At 29.1% G+C, this 9495-nt stretch overlaps 1 protein-coding gene across 1 annotated transcript; it reads right to left on the bottom strand.

Annotated features, from left to right (window-relative positions):
* Positions 1 to 2747: 2747 nt before the first annotated feature.
* Positions 2748 to 4672, bottom strand: LOC124842354 (uncharacterized). The gene is made up of 2 exons (XM_047318818.2): positions 4224 to 4672; positions 2748 to 3891 (listed from the first exon to the last, which is right to left on the bottom strand). The coding sequence occupies exons 1-2, from the start codon at positions 4369 to 4371 to the stop codon at positions 3032 to 3034; spliced, it is 1008 nt and encodes a 335-aa protein (XP_047174774.1). The 5' UTR covers positions 4372 to 4672; the 3' UTR covers positions 2748 to 3031.
* Between the last annotated feature and the right edge of the window lie 4823 nt (positions 4673 to 9495).

The following is a 9495-nucleotide window of genomic DNA, read 5'->3' as shown; positions in this document are numbered from 1 at the left end:
CATCGCTAAATGTTTTATCTTTTAAACAATGTTTTACCTTTTGGGTGACATAGTGGTTTTTCATTTGAGCTAGAGAATGTATTGTTGCTCGTATTTTAGCTTTTATACACACATATGATACAAAAAAAAAATTAATTTCAAAATAAAAAAACTAAAAGAGATAAAGGCTAAGAAAATCAGGAATATAAATAAAAAGCAACCGTGAGTAATTTGAGATGGTAAAAAGATATTTTTTTTGTAATGGCTGTATTAGTTTATATATGAAATATTCTACCTAAAAAGAAAGGAAAATAAAATATTCATTGAAATATTTATGGAGAGAGTGAGAACCAATAATCTCTCTTTCAAGTTATGTATTTTTTTTTCTTTTATTATGAAGAAATGTTTTTAGATAAGTTGGGTTCACAAATTCATCAAAGTTAACTAGTATCCTCAATGCTATCAAAATACTTATAGTGTTAATGTTCATTTAAAACAAAAAAATTGGGTAAAATGTAGAGATTAAATAAAAGCATCAAAATTGATAGTGAGTCTCTCTCTATCTATCTATTATATATATAATTAATTAATTAAAATGATCGTTTATATCACTTTTAAGTAACTAAGAAAAACCGACACTCATCATATGATATTTATAATTAAATTACAATATACATGTATATTTTTTTTATATTTATAAACCATGCGAAATATATCCATTTATGCATTAAATATTTTAGTTTTGTTATTGTCCAATTAACCCATGGCGCAACAAGGGGATGAAAAATAACAATTATTATCATTTAAAGAAGTAACATTAATTATAACGTATATGATTAATGTTGAAATTGACTGAAGTGATTAAGTTTGCTATGTTTTTTTTTCTTCTGAAAGCTGTCTCATTGTAATTGACCTGCCCTACAGATCTTTTTAGTTTCCAAACCTTAATTTATGTTTTCTTATCTTTCCATATTTTGATTTTATTGTGGATTACCTGAAAGCTTTAACATCAATAAGGATGCTTACTTTTCTGATGGAGTACACTTTCACATTCAATAAATTTTTACATTTATTATCTTACTTTCCATCCACTTTTTATATCTGTAAATATAAAATTCGTTGTTTTGATACCATATATTTTTAAAAGTAAATTGTCAAGCGATTAGTGGATGTCCAAATGTGATTTCCCCTTACTGATATATATTAATTTTGTTAAATTTTTAAGACTGCTGTTGAAAAGTAAATCAACAATCACAAAAGAATATATATATATATATATATATATATATATATATATATATATATATATATATATATATATATATATATATATATATATATATATATATATATATATATATATATATGCGAAGATTAAAAAAAAAGATTAAGTAAAAATGAAAGTCAGAAATTACTTTTAGGAAATTCAAATCACATATGAAAGTAGGAAGTAAGTACCACCAAATAAATTTTGAATTATAAATCAAAACTAGGTTAACAATTTGTTTGTCCAAGAATTTCTACAAAGATATGTAAGAAACGAAAGAACATATTCTCCCACACACACCATTTACATATTTTGCACAAATTTAGTTGTGAAATAGATATCATCAATATTGCTTGCACGTTTTGCAATAAAGCAAAAGCTTATTGACATCTTGAAACATGGTTTTAATTTAAACCTCTTAACAATACACCCACTATAAAAACATATTGCATAAATTATTCATGCCCTATTACACATCATTTATACTCCTCCTCTGCCTTATATTTTATTGGCACGTGTCCAAATTGATAGTTGTGACGTCATTGTTTAATTTCAGTCACCATTTTACGTCAGAATAAGTATGTCAAGAATAGGAAAAGAATATTTCGGTTGTTGCATGTTCCAAGGACACATACTATCTATAACCAAGCTATTGCCTGTCCACCAAATTACAGAACCATTTACAATTATAATATTATTTTTCTAAGTGATATAAAATAATATTGCAATAAATAACAATACGATGGATCCAGCCTACAAAACAAACGAATTTGATAACTGCGCTTAGGATAGTTATCTAGGTAGAAGTCGTGCAAGAATATCAATAAAACAATATATCTAGCAGTTTCTTAATCCTATTATGAATTAATTTTCAACTATTGCGTGTTTATACATACCAAAAATAGTCTCATGAAAAATAGAATAATAATTTTGAAAGCACTCCGGGTGTTTTAACATACTGATAAAACAACTAAAGCGATATCATTAAAATCATTAATTCAGTGTAGTTATAATTAACCTAACTATTATCAGTGGTTGTCATACACAAAAATAATGATAACAGAAATTACAAAAAAAAACCATAAAAAGTCAGCTTCGCTATACCAAATTTAATTTCATTGACCTACTTACTTTCCTATAAGAGATTCTACAATAAACACAAAGCATCAATGACTAAGATTCAGGCATCATCATCAATAATCTCGTGAATTGTTGAGCAAGGAAGAGTTAATGCATGCATTGCATTCATTAAGAAGATACACCTACATTTGATCACAATCTCGCTATTAGTATGTGTGTGTATATATATGGGCATAAAAGATACCTGCATCTGCCACTACTTTTATTCTTAGTGAGCTTTGAATCGAAGTTGCCATTGCAAAAATAGAGACAAGACATTTTAGTGATCAATGTCTGCAATTTTGAATACCATATTCACTTACTGGGTATATTTACCCCAAGCCTCGCGCAGCAAACGTGCGTCTCACACTAATCACTACCCTTAATCAGATCATCAACACTCAAAGCTTTATTCTTCAGACGGGGAAAAGGAAATAACATTAAAGTTATAAACAAAAAAAAAAAGTTGGAAAATTTTCACTCTAAACACAACCTGATGATGAAAGGCCTCATCATAATTACGATGGCCTTTTGCAAAACTATAAACTAGAATTGCTATTTGCTAAATGCTAGAATTCATTATGGAGGGTGAATACTAGAAATCTAATTAAACTACAATCATAGATGTATCATACGAGGTTAAATAATTAAACCATCGAATGGTCATTATGATGAAGAGACACCCACACCAAGAAAATCAATGAAAGGAACTTCTTTGGGTTCGATATTGGTCTCATCTTCAGGTGTTTGTTGTTGGTGATCTTTCTCTGTGGAAGCCTTCAACTTGGTGAATGTGGATGAGTTGTTGTCGCAAAAACTCATCAAAAAGTTTCTCTTTATCCTTCCATCATTATCAGAATCAAGGAAACTAAAAGGACTTGTTGGAACGACCCTCTTGTAGTTGGGAAGAGAGAATGCAGGATTTGGATAAATTCTGTAAAGAAACGATCTATCTGAGTTTCTGGAACATTCTGAGAGATAAACACTAGAAGAGCAAGAAGAACTGTTGAAATATTCTCTCCCTCCTTTTCTATCCACTACAGTAGAGCCGTTTATGGTGGTTGGCACAGAAGCAAAATTCCAAGACGCCAGAGAACCAGAGGGAGTAGCATCCGCAACTATCCTATTATTAGCAGTCGTATTATTGTTATTATCCTTATTATTATCGAGGCTCCGAAAGTCAAAGAATCTTCCATTCTCAAACCCAAATCTCGTACCAAACAAAAGGTCTTGATGAGAGTGTGGTGTTCTCTTCTCGAGGAACGTGTTGGAATCGTTGTAAACATCTTGGAAACTTCTTTTCCCACATAACTTGGACTGTTCCCTTTGCTTTCTCGCCATTATAACGTGCCAGTGGTTCTTCACAGCATTATCAGTTCGGCCAGGGAAAAGCCTCGCTATGAGAGCCCACTTGTTCCCGTGAATTCGATGAGCTGCGAGTAACCTCTCTTCTTCCTCTTCCGTGAACGGTCTTCTGTTAATTCTTGGATCAAGCTGATTGAACCACCTTAATCTGCAACTTTTCCCTAAGGAACCAAAACATGATCATATGATTAAGGTTTATTATGAATCACAGACACAGAGACATGGACAACTTTTATGAAGATAATTAACAGCTTTATCTATATATGTATACAGATATTAAACATAAAGTGCTTAAGGAATGAATCAAGTTGGCTTTAGCCAGGTGCAGTAGTATTAATTAAAGGTAATCAATAGTAAACCCTTGAATTAGATCTTCCAGTGTTAACTATAAGATTTTTAATTAAATTGATGATAAATCAATCAGACTTATGAGAGATTGAGATATATATATAAATATATACATGAATGATATGATATATGATATGATATATACCTGATCTTCCTTGGAGCTTCTCAGCAATTGAATTCCAGTTTTGAGCACCGTATTGTTCAACAAGTTGTCTAAGCTTTTCATCCTCAGCAGGTCTCCAGTGGCCTCGGGGACAAGTCTTAGGGTCTTCACCTGCTGAAGAATCCTCCATGGAATGAGGAAGGGAGACGGCTACTGTGGATGGAGGTTGAGGGTGGAGATATTATGGTGAAGGTAGCGGCGAGAAATCTTGAACATCAAGCACAGAAAAGAGAAGTGAGGAAGAAGATATATAAGTGGAGGAAGGAGGGGTTGGTTTAGGGTTGTGGATGGTAAGTCACTTTTGTTGTCTTCACACGACAGATTGTGCCCTGTGTACATGTACTTAAATAGAGACCTTATCAAAATCCTCTTTGCTTTTAACAAGAAAAACAAAAAAAAAAACAAAAAACAAAAAAAAATTGAAATTCCTATTGCCGTTCCTTTTCAAATTCCCTCAATTATTATAAAAACCATTTCACCACGTTAATAATCAAATCCACTTGTTTGGTTACCGTATAGTTCTTACTAAAGGGACGTCTCTCCTTGATCGAAGACTGTGGTTGATTTCCCACATCATTCATAAAATGAAGCAGTTTCTAAGCAATATCGATAGACTAAGTTGTTGGACATTTTATCATTCTTACATCAAATATTATTATATATGCAAAATAAAATCCTTCCAAAATATTTCTATCTATAATAAATGCTCATACAGAAAACATCTGCGCACCTTTTTCTGTGTCTTGTATTCTACATGATGAGTTGCATATTTCTGTGTATCCTAAAATATTATTAGTTACCAACTTATTGATTTTGTACTTCATTAAAAAAATAAATAAAATAAAGAGTATTCATATCTCTTAAATTTGGTATAAATAGATATGTTAAACTTATCTTTATTTTAAAATTTTATCACATTCATTAGATTTATGAACTTCAAATTCATTTTAACCGATCCTTACATTTCATATTTTTCCATAAATAAATACCTTGAACTTAAACTGCATTCAAATTCTTTTTTCTTTCCTATAGGTATTCTTTTATTGTGTTACAGCTAAATTATTTGTATTAAATACCTATCACTCATTAATCCTTTTGGTACAGTTTATTTTTCTCATATGTTGAATATACAAAAAATATGAATTTATAAAAAATAAAAAAGTCTGTTTTATTTATTTCTGAATCTATTATATTCTAATGCTTGGAAAAGTGATCTCATATAAATATAAAATAAATAAATTATTGGGATTTAAATAAATAAACGATTGAAAATTTTCCTTTTGTTACTTTATATGGTTTAATAAAAAAAATATTAAATTTGTAAATGATAAATTTTAAGGATTACATGAGATAAAATTATAACTAATGTCTTTATTAGTAAAAGGAGATTAAATGTAAAACTAATTGAAAAAATATATAGTTTAAGGTATATATTTATAAAAGAAGTAAAGTTTAACTATCAATCAAGACTTACTGAATTTTAAACTATCTAATTGAAAAGAAAAAGAATTCCTTTCTGATTAATATATTTTTACCTCTTGTTTATATTTTAAGTTTTAATTTAGTATTTTTAGTTAAAAATACTTTAATACCTTTAAATTTCTATGTTAGACTAAAGTTATATGTCTGTTAGACTAAAGTTAATGATATATGATAAGAAATACCATGTCCATTGATTGATAATTATATTTTTAAAAGTAACAGAAGAACTAATTTTCTACGAGTTGTTTCTAGAAGACTCAAATAGGACTTAAAACTAAAAATATAAACAAGGCCCAAAATTAGTCTACAAATTAACATTGAAAATTATACACACATATTATACTTGCAGCATGTATACAGTAATAATATGTTGAATTAAACACTTTGAAATACTTGCCTCATATTGGTAGGTAAGCAATTTTCTTTTAACACTTTATTAATTTTGAGGGATAAAACACACATTATAAAAAAAATCAGATGAATTACCAAGCATATGTTGTCTATAAACCCCTAAAAAATTTTTTAACATAATTGTTCCTCTATAGTATTTAAATTACCAAGCATATAATATTAAATTCATTCTGCTTATAATAAGTCATTTTTATACATGTAGAAAAAAGAGACAAACATGACGTTAGAAAGCAAAAATCTCACCATTCAAGCAAAGTTTAATTAATGAAAGAAAATAAAAAATAACTTAAAATGAGTCTATATGTTATTATAAGTTCCAATAAACTCATTAAAATACCTCTTTCGTCATATTGGTAAGTGGACAACTTTCTTGAAGCCAAGATGATCAATTTTTGTAGAATAAAACACACAAGTATTAATATTTCAATTCGTTGCCATTATATACATAAAGTAAAAAAGGGAAATTATTACAAACTTGAGTTAATGTGAACGACGAAGAACTCACAAATTTTGGACTTTGATTCTTGGATTTTTGTTTTAATTTTTTACTTTTTATTTTTGTAAATGCAGAAAATTTAATTTGGAAAGTGATCACTCAATATTCATTAAATCTTTATCGGAGTTTAATTCTGGTGTTTGAAGAAGAGATACTCTAGATAATGAATTAAGAAAAAATCGACCAGACAAGAAAATACTTATTTTCTTATGCAAGTCCTGAACATTTTAAGTCATCTAAGGTCGTTGTTATAATCCAATGAAAACCCTAGACTGTAAATTAAGATAACTGCCCCTTAATTAGCATTGATTAATAGTTGTACATTATAATCGAAAATTTCATTTTCCTCGTCTTTCTTCGCGATTAATTGTTCAAAGGGTCTCTTACTAAACTTCGTAATCTGAATTCTGCACACGTCGTGTCGTATAAGAACATTAAAAAGATTTGGATCGAAATATTGAAGAAAGAAAGATGAAAGAGCTGTCACAGCAACCATTTTGGGAGAGGAGCGTTGCTTATGCCCATTTATAGTATTGCAGCAATTTTACATTAAAAGTCTATATTGAATAGGTTTCTTTTTGAGTTGGTTCAAGTTTTTCACCGTTAGGTTTCAGAAACTGATCTTAAGTTCTTGAAACCTCAATAAATCTGACCTTGGAAATTTTGAAAACCATTTTTATGTGTACACGAGAACAACCAAGTTGACAGATTAAAACCTATTTTGATGCGTCCATTAATTCTCTTTTTGCATCGTTTAAAGTACAGCCATAAATGGAAAGAATATGTTTCCATTTTTTCGAGTTGAAGAGAGGACTTATCAATAAAGCAGTCCCAGAAATTAAAAACGCACGTGAAGGCCAACGGACAAGAAGAAGAGAGAAATGGAGAGGAATGAATTTGCGTAGTTGATTTAAATCCGCACATTTTATTCCTTATTATCTGCTAAATACTCAGCTTAAGACAGTCTAATAAACGTTTCAAATCCAAATATCTCCCTTTGATGTAAGATTGTTTGAAAAATTGTTTTGAAAGCAAACACACACGAAGTTAACTGGTTTAACGATGCTCTAATTAATTAAAATTGATTGATTATAAGAAGAAGATAGAGCAAAAGCTGGTGAAGACGACCAGAATTTTGTGAATTGGTAGTGATTTTAAGGGCATTAGAGAGTGAGAGAGGTGTCAAAATCAGTTTTTAATCTTAAGGATTAATTCAAATGGCGTGTAAGTATAGCATCAAGAAAAGTACTTCCAAACCGTCTGCCTTTGTTTTTCATTCTTCAATTCCATGCAGATGGCAAGTCAAATGAAACATTGAAACATATAGTGAAGTAACTATTATTCTAATGTGTTTCTTAACCGATTGAGATTTCATACCCCACGAAATCAAACACTTATCTTCCCATCAAAATATGAATACAGTTTGTCCATAAACATCAATATATATATATATATATATATATATATATATATATATATATATATATATATATTTATTTGTGTGTGTGTTTTGAAGATAAAATTACCTCACAGTTGTAATTGTTAGGTCTATCCATCCAACAGATGAATTGTATCTTAACCAAATTGTCTTCTTTCTAATAATTCAACTATAGCGTATACATAAATATAAACAATGGAACACTTCGATAGCAACACATTTCATCTGAAAAACCTAGGGATTAGTTCAACCCTCAAAGGATGAAATAGAGCTCAATAAATTCACTGAATCCTAAACCCTAAATAGTTCTGTCTTAACTTAATCATATCAGGTTTGAGTTTTGGAAAGGCTATTGACTATTTTCCCCCAACATATTATTTTTTATTATCAGTTAAATTAACATATTCTTTAATGATAAAATTACTGAGTTGAGCACAAGGTGTACTCAATTGAAGACACTCATTCAATTGCTTCTTAGGGTTTACTACGTGTTGGAATTGAAGATTTTTATTGTATAAATCGAAATCTCATTGGATGTTTTCGTTATCTCATGTTTGTATATAGTTTACATAAATTTTCAACCAAACTCTCGTATTTTTAAATTATGGTTTGTGTAAATTTATTTTTAAAAAATAAAACATATATAAAAGCTGTATTTTCACCAACCAAAACATTAAAAACTGAGATGGGAAAGCATATGCAGTAGTGGTAAATAAATGTTAGATCTCTGAAGGATCGATATATTACTAATATTGTTTTACTTGAAACAGTTTTTGTTTTTTCAGATTGATTTATAAATTGCAAAATTGTTATATATCTACCCTTGATACCACACATCTCCCAAAACAATAAAGCTTATAGCGTAAACCATGGATATGGATTGCTGAGAAGTTTTACTCATCACTTTTTTTTTATTACTGTTTTTATAACTAAGAGGGAGAAAAAAAGAAAATGGCGAAAATTATGAGATAGAATAGATACCAAAATAAAATGAGGTATAATAGAAAAATAAATTATAAAAATGCTTCAAGTAATTGTACATGCGAAAAAATATATAATTAACTCATTATAAAAACTATTTTTAGACTGTGGTATGGAAATTACCGGTTGATTTTGACGAAGAAAAATGGTAACCGTAAAGGGAGAATAAATTATTTAATAGAAATCCTAGCTACAAGCAATTATTTTCAATAAAAATCTTAGAAAAATGATTTTGGTCTTCCTCTGTCATTATTACGAATTGAAACGCTGCACATAACTAACTAGTAATAGCTTTTGCCTGGTCACAAGTAAGAACAAGTCCAGTAACAATGTATTAATAATACCAGTCATAATGTAATAATCCTGCAAACTTTTAACATATAATAATTATAAATTAATCCTTTTTGTAGCCTAACGCGACTTTTCATGAAGATCAGACTGTCAAA

This window comes from Vigna umbellata, chromosome 2 (assembly GCF_029865625.1).
Source record: "Vigna umbellata cultivar VRB3 chromosome 2, Vumbellata_1.0, whole genome shotgun sequence".
In the NCBI taxonomy this organism is placed as follows: domain Eukaryota; kingdom Viridiplantae; phylum Streptophyta; class Magnoliopsida; order Fabales; family Fabaceae; genus Vigna; species Vigna umbellata.
Note: the sequence above shows the minus strand (reverse complement) of the source record. Positions and strands in the feature narration are given on the sequence as shown.

What these genes read in the sequence shown, in the direction of transcription:
- LOC124842354 (XM_047318818.2), bottom strand. Translation starts at nt 4,371, where the DNA reads ATGGAGGATTCTTCAGCAGGTGAAGACCCTAAGACTTGTCCCCGAGGC. An exon ending in GAAGCTCCAAGGAAGATCAG is followed by an intron (nt 3,892 to 4,223) that starts GTATATATCATA and finishes TTGGTTCCTTAG; the next exon opens with GGAAAAGTTGCAGATTAAGG.